The sequence below is a fragment of the Panthera uncia genome (assembly GCF_023721935.1).
Source record: "Panthera uncia isolate 11264 chromosome A3 unlocalized genomic scaffold, Puncia_PCG_1.0 HiC_scaffold_11, whole genome shotgun sequence".
NCBI lineage: Eukaryota > Metazoa > Chordata > Mammalia > Carnivora > Felidae > Panthera > Panthera uncia.
In genome coordinates, this window is record NW_026057578.1 from 84,929,832 (window position 1) to 84,946,161 (window position 16,330).

Below are 16,330 nucleotides of genomic sequence, written 5' to 3' on the forward strand. Positions count from 1 at the left end.
GTATATCTCAATAATTAGCCAAGGAAAATGAAGGGTCCATTCTATAAGTAAACCTTCAGATAAGGAAGTAAACACTTAAAAAATGAAATATAGTAATTTTATAGAACATTATCTTCTTTGGGGCACCTGGGTGGCTCAGTTGGTTAAGCCTCTGACTTTGGCTCACATCATGATCTCAGTTTGTGAGTTCGAGCCCCACATCCAGCTATGCACTGAGCACAGAGCCTACTTCAGATCCTCTGCCTCTTTCTCTGTCCCTCCTCAATGTGAGCCCACACACCCCCCGCAATAAACCTTCTCTTTTTAGTGTTTATTTATTTTTGAAAAAGACAGAGAGGGAGCAAGTAAGCAGTGGATGAGCAGAGAGAGAGGGAGACACATAATCGGAAGCAGGCTCCAGGCTCTGAGCTGTCAGCACGAGCCCAATATGGGGCTTGAATTCATGAACCACAAGATCATGACCTGAGTCAATCGGATGCTTAACCAACTGAGCCACCCAGGCACCCCCTCAAAAATAAACATTAAAACAAAACAAAACAAAACAAAACAAATTATCTTCTTCAACAGGTTATACTATACTACTACGTATAATTGAATTTTGTATTAATGATTAAGTGTCCTACTTATGGATGGATGGATATATAAGCTAAACACACATTTCTTATCATATAATTATTTTTTTATGCTACAGACATTAGTTAAGTTTGACCAGACTCATGGTTTCTCAGTGCTGGCTTTTAATGATCTTTTCTCTCCCTTCCCTGTTATGTGTTACCTTTTATTGCTATAAACACACATATATCCTTACTACTTCTAATTTGCTAAGTAGAAAATCTCACCCAACCTTTTTAAACCTGTTTCGGGCTCTGAAAACTAAAGAGGTTTTCTGGTAAAGGAAGTTTTTAGATCTTAGAATGTGGATGGACTTTCTGGGGCGCCTGGGTGGCTCAGTCGGTTGAGTATCTGACTTGCTTTTGGCTTAGGTCATGATCCCAGGGTTGCAGGATCAAGCCTTGAGTTGGGCTCTGTGCTGAGTGTGGAGCCTATTTGAGATTCTCTCTCTCTCTCTCTCTCTCTGCCCCTCTCCCCAGCTTGCATGCTCTCCCTCTGTGAAAAAAAAAAAGGGTGGGGGACATCTGGGTGGCTTAGTTGGTTAAGTGTCCATCATGACATGGGCTCAAGTCATGATCTCACCGTTCGGGAGTTCGAGCCCTGCATTGAGCTCTCTGCTGCCAGCATGGAACCTGCTTTGGATACTCTATCCCCTTCTCTCTGCCTCTCCCCTGCTCTTTCTCACTCTCTCTCAAAATAAATAAACTTAAAAAACAAAAAAACAAAAAGAATGTGGACTTTTTGACAATTTTTTGCCTGCTTAGAAGTCTTTTAAAAATTCTCTTCTTGGGGCGCCTGGGTGGCGCAGTTGGTTAAGCGTCCGACTTCAGCCAGGTCACGATCTCGCGGTCCGTGAGTTCGAGCCCCGCGTCAGGCTCTGGGCTGATGGCTCGGAGCCTGGAGCCTGTTTCCGATTCTGTGTCTCCCTCTCTCTCTGCCCCTCCCCCGTTCATGCTCTGTCTCTCTCTGTCCCAAAAATAAATAAAAAACGTTGAAAAAAAAAAAAATTCTCTTCTTTTCTGATGTTTCAAGTATCTGAGGTCTGATAATAGGTGAAGCTTGGATGCTTTACTGTAAATTAAAGCGGCAGAAAAACACCCCTATTTTATACCTATCTGGAAAATATGACTTTAGAGTCCATTTTTTAATTATTTCCATAATCTAAGTATAATTGTTAAAATAGGAAACTAATTCAAAAGACCAGAATGACACTAAAGAAATATACTATTTTGTTTCAAGCACAATTTTTTAAACAAGTGATTGGCAAGGATTTGTAAAAACGTTAGAGTAAGGAGGCAACCACAAGACAATCATTATTTTATTTTAAAAACATCAGGGTGGCTCTGACTTTTTAAAAACATCAGGGTGGCCGGTTAAGCGTCTGACTCTTGGTTTTGGCTCAGGTCATGATCTCACAGTTCGTGGGTTTGAGCCCTGCATCGGGCTCTGTGCTGACAAGGCTGAGCCTGCTTGGGATTCTCTCTCTCTCTCTCTCTCTCTCTCTCTCTCTGTCTCCCTCTCTCTGCCCCTCCACGCCGCATTTCTCTCACTCTCAAAATAAATAAAACTTAAAAAAAAAATCAGAGAATATAAAAATGTTTTAAAAATTGCATAATTCAAACTAATGCTACACTTAATGGTAATTCTATTAGAAAGGTCAGTGTTGTCAGGCATCAGAATGTGATCAGAAAAAACAGCTTACATTTAAGTGTAATCAAATGAAAAAGTATCTTCATTTTACTTAATCTGTACCCAGAAAAAACTGTATTTCTTACATAAAAAGAACCTAAGCATTCACACTATCAGCCTTCATATTCCAAAGACTATAACATTCATAAATATGAACACCCGTCCAACAGTGTGAATAGACTGGAATTCAGTCTTTTTTTTTAATTTTAGAGAGAGAACTCGAGAGTAGCGGAGAGGGGCAGGAGAGAGAGAATCATAAGCAGGCTCCATACTGAGCGTGGAGCCCAAAGTGGGACTTAATCCCATGACCCTGGGATCATGACCTGAGCCGAAATCAAGTTTTATGCTCAAGTGATGGAGCCAACCATGTGCCCCAGACTTGCCTTTTTATGCATACTATGCTTCAGGGTTAACAGCAATCACAGATGAATGAATTCAATGTTTTTTTCTATACATTATGGTCTGATCGATGGGAACTGCCACCATGCAAGAAAAGCTTGAATCATGACATTTTAAAAGTTAAAAATACTTTCATAAAAAAACAAAAAAACCCACTTTCACAACCTATTATTTTTGACCTAATTTCTCAATGTAATTGTAATAACTGATTTTCCAGATTAGCCAATGACACCACATATAAAACAATGCTGATGCATCAGTGCACATTAAAACAAGAACCTACTATAGTTGTCATCTGCTCAGGAAATGATTAGTTCCATTCTCTTCTTCCTTTATTTATTAGTAAAACAAATTAAACTCATTAGCTAAGACTGATTCAGATATTAAAGTTACTAGGAATTTAGACTATACGACCTAATTTTTTTCCTCAAGTTTCATTTAAGTAATCTCTACACCACATGTGGGGCTTGAACTCACAACCCCAAGAACAAGAGTTTTGTGCTCTTCTGAGCCAGTCAGGTGCCTCATTTTTTTTTAATGACCTTGCAGGTTTTATTTTTTAAGTTTATTTTTTTTAAGTAATCTCTATACCCAATGTGGGGCTCAAACTCACAACCCTGAGATCAAGAGTTGCATGTTCTTCTCAGCCAATCAGGCACCTTTGTATAAACTAAGTTCAGGGAGGAGGGGCACCTGGCTGGCTTAGTTGGGTGAATATGTGACTCTTGACCTTGGGGTTGTGAGTTCAAGAGTCCCATGTTGGATATAGAGCGTATTTAAAAATATAAAAATAAAACTATTCTTTAAAAAAAATTCCTGGAAGTCATGGGTTTAAATTATGTATTAAAAAAGAAGAAAGCTGGGGTGCCTGGGTTGCTCAGTTGGTTGAGCGTCCGACTTTGGCTCAGATCATGATCTCACTGTTCTTGAGTTCGAGCCCCACGTTAGGCTCTGTTCTGATAGCTCGGAGCCTGGAGCCTGCTTCAGATTATGTGTCTCCCTGTCTCTCTGCCCTCGCTCATACTCTGTCTCTCAAAAATAAACATACATTAAAAAAATAAAATAAAAATAAAAAAATAAAAAAGAAGAGAGTTAACTAAGTAAAATACCCTTACATCCATAATCATTTTGCAGTTTTTACAAGGTCCAATCTGGCTAAAGAGCTGGAGAATTAGAGCTTCTGTCACATCTCTGGAAAGGTTGCCGACATATCTGAAACACAAAGAAAAACAACTTACCATTTTAAATTTGCTTCTTTTGCATCGGTTTCTAAAGTTGCTTACTGAAAAAGAAATTTGGAGAATAGGTAGATCTCTGCTTTAAACTATTAGGAAGAGATTCTAAGTTTGTGAGAACTTCAAATTTTCTTTCAAAGCAGATGTATGACATGTTACTTGTAAATACATTGACACCACTAGTAGAGGAGAATCTTATGTATGTGTGTTTAGTCAAGGTTTCGCAAATTAAACCTGTTCTTTGTTTCTAAGTTTGTAGGCTTACCTTAGGAAGATACACTTTAAAAAATCTCAAATGAATTATTAGATGTGTAGAATATTTTATACAATTGATTTTGGGAAGCTTTGCAGTTAGTTCTACTTCTACAGTATTACTGAGAACATTAAAATTTCCTCAATTTTTAATTCACACAATTCCCCTTATACTGTCCAACCAATACTTTGGTTTACACAATATATTTTTGAAAAATCATGGGTAAATCACTTAGCACCTGTTGCACATGGTCACGAAGGGATGGGAAATCTTCCAATGAATATTACTAATCAGTGAAGTATAGAGGGAGGAGGATTCCAGGAGACTTTTAACAGATAATATGCCTTGGTGACTAACAAATGTAATTAATGTAAATGGTGTATTACAAGACCACATGACTGGGATAATCTTTAAAGGGTTTAAAGAAATTTTAAAAATGGGATTTTGAAATGAGATTACTTCTAGATATGTTAAGAGTTGGAGGTCTATCACTTCTGAAATCAGAAAGCGTCTCCCAACAACTGTAATTGCTCATTTTTCTCCCCAGAAAAATAAACATCCACACATGCCAGAAAGTATAGATTCAATTCCTTCCTTCCATTTACTCGTTCAATAGACATGTATTCAGTGCTTACCACAAAAGCATTGGAATAGGTTAAAATGGCAAAGGGAGAAGGACTGAGTCCTCAGAAACAATGAACAACATTTAAAGATCAGGTAATGATACTCAAAAATCAACAGCAACATCTATACCCAACAACAATTTTTCCAGTATCAGAGGCTATTACATCAGGTCCTTTTCCTGAACATCGGTAATTAAAGGGAAGGAATTAAGCATTCATCTTGCCCTGAGTAGAAACTCCAGTGTGGTATAATCTAATAGCTCTAGTTGATGAGGGTGAAACTCTCATTTACAGAAAAATGCTGTTCAATAAGTGTAGAGAGAATTAAATTAGTAAACAATGCGTAAGCCCTACTGAAATGATTAAGTCAGGCAAGAATCATTAATGGATGCAAAACCATTACATGAAAGGATGGTGTGAAAATGGGTATTTGCAGGGTCCCAAAGTTATAACACAGATTACTTAACATTGTAAAGGGAAAACTCTACCCTAAGAGAGAGCTTTGGCTGTTTCACCACTGAGGGCCAGTGATCAAAACTTTAAATCATTTTATGGATGGACGAGAAATTGTGTTGTGTTGTACAATATAAATTACACAGTATCACCTATGAAGTATTCAAATAAACTAACTTGAATCTAGTCAAGGTTAAATTCAGACCTAAGTTTATAGAACATTGGACATATAAAACAATTATACAAATTCAGATATGAAGTATTATATAAGACAGCTTGTTTGATCTATTTATTATTTGAGAGAGAGAGGGAAAGAGAGAGACCACACGCATATGAGCATGGGGGAGAGGCAAAGGGAGAGAGAGAGAGAAATCTTAAGCAGGATCCATGCTCAGTGCTGAGCCCAATGCAGGGCTCTCGATCCCATGACCCCAGGATCATGACCTGTGCGGACATGAGACCTGAGTGGAAATCAAGAGTCGGACACTTAAACTCACTGAGTCCCCCGGTGCCCGTTTGATCTCTTTTAAAAAAAAAGTTGTCCTGGGGTGCCCACTTGGCTCAGTTGGTTAAGCATCTGACTTTGGTTCAGGTCAAGATCTCATGGCTTGTGCCCTAACGCCACACAGCCTGCTTCAGACCCTGTCTCTCTCTCTTTCCCTCCCCAACTCGTGCACACGTGCGTCCTCTCTCAAAAAATAAACAATGATAATAATTTAAAAATTGTCCTAGGGGTGCATGGGTGGCTCAGTTAAGTGTCTGACTCTTAAAAAATATATAAATAAATAGTCCTAAAAATATTAAAAAGAGTGGGCTGTTCTTGATGAAAAGAAACTTGAGGGGCACCTGGATGGCTCAGTCAGTTGAGTGTCGGGACTCTTGATTTCAGTTCAGGTCATAATCTCAGGGTCATGGAATCAAACCCATGTCAGGCTCCACACTAAGCATGGAGCCTACTTAAGATTCTCTCTCTCCTTCCTCTGCCCCTCTCCCTGATGAATATGCTGGCTCTCTCTCTCTCAAATAAATAAAATGAAAACAAAAATTTTTTTTGAAAGACACGGACAACCAAATACAGTGACTAATCCTTGACTGTAACCTAGATTTGGGGAGGAGGGTTAGCTTTTTCTTGCAGAATTCTAATCAATAAATGTAGAAGGAATGAGGGAAATCACCACTAAACCACTACAGTAATAACTGCTATTGGCAAGATCCACCCATGGATCTTTTACTTGATGAAAATTTTAAGTAGAAATAGAATATGTGTAGAGCCTCAAAGTATCTCCTCTGAAATATTTAATGATTGGTTCTAACCAATGAATCGGTTCTCTTAATGTATATCCACATCTCCCTCTATGAAGTGAAGCTTAATTTCACTCTTCTTGAGTGTAGGCTAGTCTTAGTGACTCAATTCTAATGAATAGTGTTTAAAAAAAAAAAAGTAGTCACTGTATAGTGGGAGAAACCCTCTCAAGAATGCCACAGTCATGAAAGACATCTCCTCCTCACATATTAAAGGAGGGTGAAGAGATGAGACGACTATATGCAATGTAGTATCCTGGATTGGATCCTGGAATAGAAAAAGGACATTAGTAGAAAAACTGAGGAAACTGGAATAAACCTTGTAGTTAATAACAGTATTGTACCAACGCCAATTTCTTAGTTTTGATAACTATACCATAGTTTTGTAAGATTTCTACATTAAAGGAGGCCGGGTGAAGGTTATGTGAGAACTCTGTACCATCTTTTCAACTCTTCTATGCCTATTTTCACCTGACTCATAGCTATAAGAAAATCTTAGGATTGCATATGTCTAAATGAAAAAAAAAATGGCTCTTCCGAAAATTTAATTCTACCATCTACTCTCCTAAAGCTAGATAATCTAGTGACAAGTGGGCAGTATTTAGGGAACCAAAATGCTATCATCTACTCTTCCCAAAATTGTCCAATTTTCTGAGATATATTCTGAGTGATATTACCTACTTTGAAGATACGTAATTTTTTTAAAAAGTTACTTTAAAAAGCACTGGGATTTGTATTGCTTTACAATTGTTTATTTAATGCGGACTGCTGCTTACTGTAAGCTCCAGGAGCCTCTTACATATAAATTTTACATACACCTGTTTAGAGAAATGCTTTTTAGGAGAAGTTACACAAACAACTTGCTCTCAATCTTCAACACCATTAAAATAAACTGCAAGTAACATATATAACATTTTCATATCAAACAAATCAAACAGCAAAATATTTTTCTTCCTCATGCAAATAAAAATAACCCATATTAGTTTTGCTTAACAATAAGTTAAAATAATACCTACCTACTTCAAATTTTTAGTAGCTTAATGTTTCCAAATCTATTTGCTAAATAAATATTAATCTGAAACAGAAAGCCCAAATTTAAAATCTGCAGACCCTTTTTATACTCATGATACTTTCAATGGAAAAATAAACAAGTTTCTTATAGTTTGTAGAACACGCCATACTTTACAAAATTCATTCTCATTTAGTTTCTTTAGCTGTTCCATACTTTGTCACATACTACTCTGTTACTGAAGCCAAGAGGATTTCCAATTAACAGCACAGATTTAAGTTACATGTGTAGTTGGTTACTTATTTTTTGGGGAGCGCTGCCAAACATCTTGCTTCCTAGTTTTAGAGAAATCCTCATTCTATGGCAGAGGCTCACTTCTCTATAGAAGCCGGAAAGTCTTGATACGGTTTTGTAGTCTCCCCTGCATGTGATCTAGGCGAGGTTGATTAGAGTAACTAGTCCTGAGAACAGAAGACAAAGATAGACAAACAGAAGACAAAGAAGCAGAGACTGAAGAAAATCCATTTTGGTGGCAAACAGCAGTGGAGTCCCATGTCCAGTGAAAGTGGAGGCTGTGGTATCTGGTTCTCAGTGGATGTGATAGTAGCATCCTGAGAGTTTGTGGCCTGACAGCAGTCTCTCTTTCCTGAACATTTTCTAAGTCAGGTTCCATAACCTTCCTGCAAATGTGGGAGTATCCAATAGCTTGTTTTTATAAATTCTTTTACTGCTTAAATTTTTTGCTCCTTGCATTAAAAAAAATCCCAACTGATACAAAAATTGATACCGGAGCAGCAGTAAGCCAAGGTTCTCTGTCATGTCTATTAGACCACTAAACAAAAATGTAATTTTCTTACATTTATATAAGTTTTTATTTTTCAAATGCTTTTTTTTAAACATTAAACTATCCCTTTTTAGCTGTTCCATGGATTTCTCGTTAACAGCGTAGACTGAAGTATCCCATGTTGATATTTATTATACCAACATTGAGATTATGTGCCAATCCTGTGTAGAGCTGTTATGGCAAACAGACTTCCATGGACTAAAAAATGTCTTCCTGGGGCAACTGGATAGATATGAATAGGAACTGTATATATTAGCTAACAATAGTGTACCAAAATAGTTTCTTTAATATGAAAATTGTATTGTGGCTATGTAAGACAATGCCCTTGTTCTTAGGAAATACATGGCAAAGCATTTAGGCCTGAAATGTCAGGTCTTTTCAAATGGTTCATCCAAAAAATATACTTGGATAAGGCAAATTTGGCTATTAGCAACTGGTAAATCCACAAAAAAGGTACCTACGTCCTCAACGTAGTATTTTTTTTTTTTTTTTACTTTTCTGTGGGTTTTAAGTTTTTCAAAATGAAAAACTGCTCGAGAAGAATCAATGGAAAAAGTCATCAATGCTACCAATTAACACTAAACAGTTCTGCCAGGGATAGGATTTCACACCAATTTAATTAATATACATTTTTGAAGCTGATAAAGTTCAAATAGTTACAAAACTGGAATCCAAAATGTTTAAAATACTCATTTTTATTAGTATAGCTCTAGAAAATTTAACCTACAGTAAAAATTTACAAAGCAGAATGCTGTATTGGGTTTGACATGCAAACACTGTATCGAAGTGCAGAATTTGCTAGGATGCTTCTGTAAATGAGTTAAAAACATGAATAAGTTTTTATCTAATAGCAAATTCCTTAAGAGTAGAGATTCTCATTTTTATTCATAGTATATATCTAGTGTTGACAGCCCTACCTGGAACATTTTAAGTACTCTGTAAATATCTGTCAAAGAGATAACTGTATACTCTCAGAATTACTATCGAACATTTCCAATTTGCTAGATAATTATCCCATTTTGCCTGAGTTACGCTGATTCAGAAGGAAATGTGTGTGTCTTTTACTAATTATGAAATCACGTAGAACAGCAAACGCTTGTACATATACATCAGCTTCATAACCTATTACTTAACAATTGTCACTTTTCTGATACCTGGACCTCTTAGTAGCTGGCACTTCCTTCACTTGGGAGTTCAGACCATATACCTAAACCAGCCTGAATAAATGTATCTAAAGCTGTGCCTCAAGACATCCTAAGACCCCATGCTCTCAAGACTGTTCTCATTTTTACATTTTGCAACAAACTAACATTTTTTAAGATTTTAAAGTAATCTCTACACCCCAGTGGGGCTGGAATTTACAACCCAGAGATCAAGAGTCCACATGCTCTACCAACTGAGCCAACCAGGTGTGTCACAAACTAACATTTTTAATTAACTTTTTAAAAGTTCATTTGTTTTGGGAGAGAGGGAGAGAATCCCAAGCAGGTTCCACACTCTCAGTGCAGAGCCCACATGGGGCTCAATCCCACGAACTGTTGAGATCGTGACCTGGGCCAAAATCAAGACGACGCTTAACTGAACCACCCAGCTGCCCCCAAACTTTTTAGATGACTGATATTACACATTTGTAAACAAACCTACTAATTTTTGACTTCATTCTCACACCCCACTTCCAGTCTCTTGGTAATTCCTGTTGCTCTACTTTCAAAATATACCCCAAATCAAACCACTTCTCACAATGTCTCCTAGGTACTGCTGACAAGAAACTGAACACTGGCAATCTCTAAATTAACAATGATGAACGCTCATCTGCGGCAAATGAAGGTATTTCCTCTGAGCCACTTAGGTACACAGATGACACTGAGATTTAGACTACCTTTTCCTCAAGAATGAAAATCTTGATTCATTGCTTGGAATTATACCAGCTTTTAAAACAAATGTAGTGATCACTTACCACAGACTAGATACTGTGCTAAGAACATATTAAAAAGACCCTGACTTGCAGGATCATTAAAACAAACATTTTATATAAAAAGTAAAAACACTGCTGGGAAAACTTGTGCGTTTAACTAACTTACTCATGTTTAATCAAGACTGGTCTTACCGGAAGAATGGGGAGTTTTGGTTGAGGAGGTAGAAACCAGGGAGATAACAGGCAATGTTAGAGCATGGACTACTTTAGGGAAAAGATTCTTGGATGGAGTGTTCTAGTAAATAATACAAAGCACACTTAGCAGTAAGAGTTAAAGAGTTGAGGACAGTAGAGTTGCAGGATGATGAACAAAAAGGTATATGACCCTGGGTGAGTTACTTAAATTTTAAGCTTAGCTCTTCCTCAGCTGCAAAAATGGACTTTTTACTGCAGTTCTGATGAAGATTAAACAAGCATATAAAGCATTTAACAAAGAACCTAGCAATCATATGCATTCAGTAAGTATTTGAATAAAATTTCCTTCATTATTTCTCCTGCAATGGTTGGTCCCCTGTCCCCATACTAGTACAATTTAACTACCTGCTTTTGTAGACTGGCCTGAGAAAGCTGAAGTTGTCTTCATTATTTGATATTCCCAAATCAACGTAATAAAAAGGTTAAGTTCCCAGATATTTCTGGCAGTTTCTGAAATTAAAAATTTCAAAATAATGTAAGAATCTTAAATTTAAAGACATTATAAAAGATGAGCAGTGCTTAATCCAATATGCTGCTGGCTATCATACTTCTAGCAAAGAGGCAGGAGGAAAAAACGGTTTCCATAAAGCCTATGAGGCTAATAGTTTTTTAAGGAATATTAATCTACAATCTTTCAAAAAACAAGGGACACCCTTGCTTTTTGCAATAATTCTTGCATCATATTAAGAAGATATTCAAAGTAACAGATTACCAGATAAACTAGCAAAAAGTGTACTGATCTCTTAAGAAAACGAGTGTAACTATAGTTCTCAGAGATTAAAAACGGAAACACTTTTGGTGGCGAAAAAATAATCGATCAATTTTCGTCACAACTGTAACATCTACAAAGTTTCAGAAAGAAACCTGAAATTGTATTTTTAACGCATGGAGTTCTCAAATCGCCAGTATTCTAAAAATAAAAACAAAAAGCCAGGTCAAAAATTCATCAGGCCTTTTCTTCTTTTCGGGAAAAGCAACAAAGGCAAAATCACCTCTTCAGAGAATACTTTGAAAAACAAAGGAGAACGCTGTGGGGGAAGCAACGTGACAAAGAAAATATCCCCAGCTGAGATCATTTAACACTAACAAATCTCAGAGGTGACTAAATCTGTTAAGGTATTTATCAACTGTTGCTTCAAAAAATCTGCCCGCTTGTTCAGCCAACATGTCAATCACAAAGTAGCAAGCGATGATAAAAATGCATTAAATCCATTTCCCCTCAGTCGAGAGCTATATACACCTCCGGGTGAGATTTCCATTTCAAAAAAAGCAGTTTCCAAATCCTTACGGTGTTGGGTTTTCGGCTTTATGGTCGGGGGAGGGGCACTACAAAAGGAAAGCCAAAGAGAGGTTAAAGAAAACTATTTGGCTTTTTTCCAACTGGCAACTGCAACAATAAAGTTTATCTCACTAAAAATTGAGCACAAGTAGCCTCAAGAGAAAAGCGATCAACAAGAAGCAAATGAAAAGAAGAGGAGAGTTTCTGGAGGAAATCAAAGTGAAATGAAAGAGAGACGGCTATAGAGATCAAAAGAGGTTAATGAAGAAGGTGGGGGGAGCGGGAAAAACAGAGAAGGAAAGCATGGGACAAAGAGAAAGGTTCACGGAGTTCTGAAAAAAGGTTTGAATGAAAAAGTCTTTTCTCCAGGCCTACGACCACAGACGGCCCGTGGCGGGGCCAAAGGCCACGCTATGGTGTAGCTCAGGCGATGCGATTAATTCAGAGGGGCTCACCCTCTCCCTCCACCTTGTCCTTTCACAGCCCGGGGCTGGGTCTCTAACCATCCAGGTGTGCGCTACGGAGAAGAGCCGTGATATCTGGGAGTCCACAGAGAACAATAGGCTGGGGAGCGCGCCGAGCCGAGGCCTCCCTCCGGGACGACCACCATCCCGCCCCCCTCATCGCTGCCCCAGACTCACAGAGTCTTGGGCATCTCGTCCTCCATGGCTGCTGCTGTCGCGGCGGCGCCTCCGGGTCCAGCTCCCTACCCTTTACTACCTCCCAAATCTTTTGAGCGGCTATGGCTGCGGAATAGCGGGGTTTCTCGGCTGACCGGAGGCTACTCCGTCTACTCCTTCCGCGGCAATTACACTAAACCCCCTGGCGCAACGCGAACAATGAAGCCCCGATACAAGATGGCGGCGAGCCGGGAGTTTAGGAGCAGCCAGCGAAGTGACCCGGGCCGCGCAGGCGCAGAATAATCTTGCACTTTCAACCTCCCTCAATCCATAGGTTCACTTGTTGCGCAGCCGCTCTTCTAGCCGACACTAGGGATGTTTCAGACTGCGCAGGCGTAAGGATTAACTATTTCGGGACTTGTGTAGTTTTTTGTCATACGGTTCCAAATTTGAATGTTTCAACAGTGAGTTATAATAAAGAGAAATCTTCTTGGAAATTAAAAATTCTAAGTGTTTCCCGAGGAAGAAAAGAGTGACAGTGTTCAAATCATCTCATAGCAAAAGCTGTGTGCGCCGCCCGGGAATCGAACCCGGGTCGCAAGAATGGGAATCTTGCATGATACCACTACACCAGCGGCGCTGGTGACCGTCTACCTTGCTGAAGTATTTTAGAACTTTCTACAAGCAAGCATTTGTTCCTACATGAGGATGTTTATTCATTCAAAAATAATAAGGGTCTACAGTCTGCTATTTTTCATCGTTATAAAAAAGGATATTGTCTTCTCTCATCCCAATACAGTTGAGTGGGATTCCTATTTCCATTAAATTATTGTTCATTAAATGCGCATTAGAAATAATTTGTCTTGATGTTAACCAAATTTTTGAGAACCAGGAAAATATTTTCAGATATTTTCATTTCCTTGGTATATTCAATGCACTTTGGAAAATACTTAAGAAAGACTTAATGCAAATCGGTCAAATAATCCTAGAACCAAATGAATCTGAAGATATATAAATTTTAGTCCTCCTCGAAGGAGGCGGAAAAATTAGGACTCTGAGATGTGGTTCAGTGTAGTCATTAAACATTTCGTGTTGCATTTTATAAATTATGTGAAATATTTTTATATTTGTTTATTTTTGTGAAATATTTTTAAACATAGGAGAATGTACACATCCAAAAATGTGGTATCCTCTTTAGAATAGTTTCTTTAGGCTACACCCTAAGGTTTACATTTTTGGAATTGTCTTTCGAATCCGTGGCACATTCTTCATTTTACACAAAGATATTAAATATTAGTCTTTTGAAGATGAATAAGACAAGAGTTAATAGTGGGTAGTATTTTTAAAATAGCTTTTTGTGATATAATTCACCCATTTGAAGTATACGGTTCAGTGGTTTTAGTTTATTCACAAAGATGTGCAACCATTACTATAATCAATTTTAGAACACTTTCATTACTCCAAAAACAAAATTCTTATAAATTAGCTATCACTCTCTATCCCCCACCCCATCCAACTTCCTACTCACTAATCTATTGCTACAGATTTGCCTATCCTGGGAATATCATATAAATGGAATCATACAACATGTGGTTCTTCGTGACTGGCTTCTTTCACAATGCTTTTTACGGTTCATACAAGTTGTAGCGTGTATCAATACTTCATTTGTTTTTTGGCCAAATAATATGCCATTGTATGGATATAGCACAAGTATCTTTTAAACTTTAAAACCTTTATGAAAAATTTATTATGTTGTTTTGTAAGTTTTAAATTATTATATATTATGTGTTATATGAGTATATATTTGTATATGTCATATAAATATATATTTGTTAATTTATATATTATATAAATATAAATTTATATATAAAATACATATAATAGGTTACTCCTGCTTTTGTTTTGTCTTGTTTTTCTACTACAATGTTGCAGTAAGCATCCTAGTACCTGTATCCTTATAACTGATTCTTTTATTTCTTTAGAATAGTTTCCCAAATGTGGGATTTTTGAATTAGATGGTATATTTATATATACATATATTATACATATAATATAATATAATATATATACGTATAATATATATCATACATATATATACGTATAACATATATACATATATTACACATATAATATATATATACACATATATATATTTATAAAACAGATAACTGTGTTTAACAGGTTTTAGTTATTGACACCCCCATCAACAATGTTTAAAAGTCAGTTCCGGAGAGCTCATCCATTCCACTCTGTTTTCTCTTTCATTGAGGTATTAGTCTTATTAATTTTTGCTAATATGATAGATGAAAAATTGTACATGTTGGTTTTAATTTGCATTTTTAAACTACTACTGAAGTTGAGTATCTCTTTACATGTATTTCATTTTTTGAAGAACTTTATTAAAAAAAATTGGGGGGGTGCCTGGGTGGCTCCAGTTATCATCTCACGGTTTGTGGGTTTGAACCCTGTGTGGAGCTCTGTGCTGACAGCTCAGAGCCTGGAGCCTGCTTCGGATTCTCTCTGTCTCTCTGCCCCTTCCCTGCTCATGCTCTGGTCTCTCTCTCTCTCTCAAATATAAATGGACATTTAAAAAAAAATTGAGAGGAAGATAGAGATTTCCCACTGACTCCACACCTCCACATTTGCATACGTGTGTTTTGTTTTTTTTTTTAATCATTGGCACTTGCTTTGTCTTTTGTGAAATGCCTATTTATATAGGCTGTATTTATATTGAGTTGTTTACCTCTTACCAATTTGTAGAGCTCTTTTTGTTTGCTCTTGACAATCTTGACTGTCATATTAGTGACAGCTATTTTTCTCATGTATTATTTTTTTTAACTTTTAAAATTCTATCTTTTGCCATCTGACAAATATGTTGATCTTTTCTTATATTGCTTCTGAATTTCCTGTCTTCCCTAACAGATAGTAAATATTATTTAGGTTATGTAGAATAAGAAAAAAGTTAGATGTGAGGAAGGAAGAAGGTATGAAAATGAATTTTTTCAAGGTATTTTCAAAAAAGTTAAAAAAACATGGAGCAGTGGCAGAATTATAGATTTAAGTGTTGTCAAAAAATAAGCAAAGCCAGCACTAAAGTTTTACCTTTAATCAGTAATATACTATTGCAATAGGGAAGAGTCCATAGTAAACTGAACTCAACTTTGATTTGTACAGATGTAACCTGGCATTTTGAAGGGAGAATAGGGATGGGGATGAGCAGGGGCACAGTAGAGTCCAGGAAGTGAAAAATTACAAAAGTTGAGAGAAAGGGTGGTAACTTTCTCAGTTAGGCCCCTACCCTCCCAAGAGGCTATGAGACAGGGGCTCTATCTTCATGTGTTGGCTGGAACAAGCAGTAAAGTCTTTTGTCAGCCTTGAGTTTTCTCAGGCAGACAGTTTAAAGGTAGCTAGGGTCGTCCTAAGGACATAGCTTTGAACTGTTAGAAAATGTTAGTGTTTTGTTCGAGTCTTAATAAGCCAAGGTTGAGGCCTGTCTAGTTGAGAAGATTGCTCAGAGGAGCTTGGCTGGAGTTTGGTCAAGGAGAAAACCTTAGTCAGTGTTTAGCCTACTAGGGCGACAGCTTTCTTGAACAGTACTCTGTTGAATGAATGTTTGTTATATCACCTTATTATTACTCTTCGTATATGTGGTAACAGTTTTCCTCCATGGCCTTTTAAAAAATATTTTGGGGTTTCAGTGGCAGTGTTATTTTGAAAGAGTAAGAGTGCAGAATGAGAAAGCCTTTGACCCACCTTCCACTTTGCAAGTCCTTTACACCGTCTCTTCACTGAGAGTTCTTTCAGTCAACTCTTTCCCAAGGTTTCATCAGCAGCAGTGAAAG

At 37.3% G+C, this 16,330-nt stretch overlaps 1 protein-coding gene and 1 non-coding gene across 18 annotated transcripts in view; both read right to left on the bottom strand.

Moving 5' to 3' along the window:
- Nucleotides 1–12,886, bottom strand: part of TIA1 (TIA1 cytotoxic granule associated RNA binding protein) — a 33,292-nt gene extending 20,406 nt beyond the window's left edge. For 2 of the 17 annotated variants that reach the window (XR_007462248.1, XR_007462246.1), the window contains exons 1-2: nucleotides 12,510–12,886; nucleotides 3,810–3,912 (exon numbers count right to left, since the gene is read on the bottom strand). Coding sequence is in view for 12 of the 17 variants with exons in the window: in XM_049651626.1 (XP_049507583.1) it covers nucleotides 3,810–3,912; nucleotides 12,510–12,535 (129 nt within the window). In the remaining 5 variants the exon portion in view is untranslated. The other 15 variants (XR_007462247.1, XM_049651633.1, XM_049651623.1 and 12 more) reach the window with 12 other exon arrangements.
- Nucleotides 12,887–13,057: 171 nt separating this feature from the next.
- On the bottom strand, nucleotides 13,058–13,128 carry TRNAG-CCC (transfer RNA glycine (anticodon CCC)). The gene has a single exon. It is a non-coding gene; the product is annotated as a tRNA-Gly (tRNA).
- Between the last annotated feature and the right edge of the window lie 3,202 nt (nucleotides 13,129–16,330).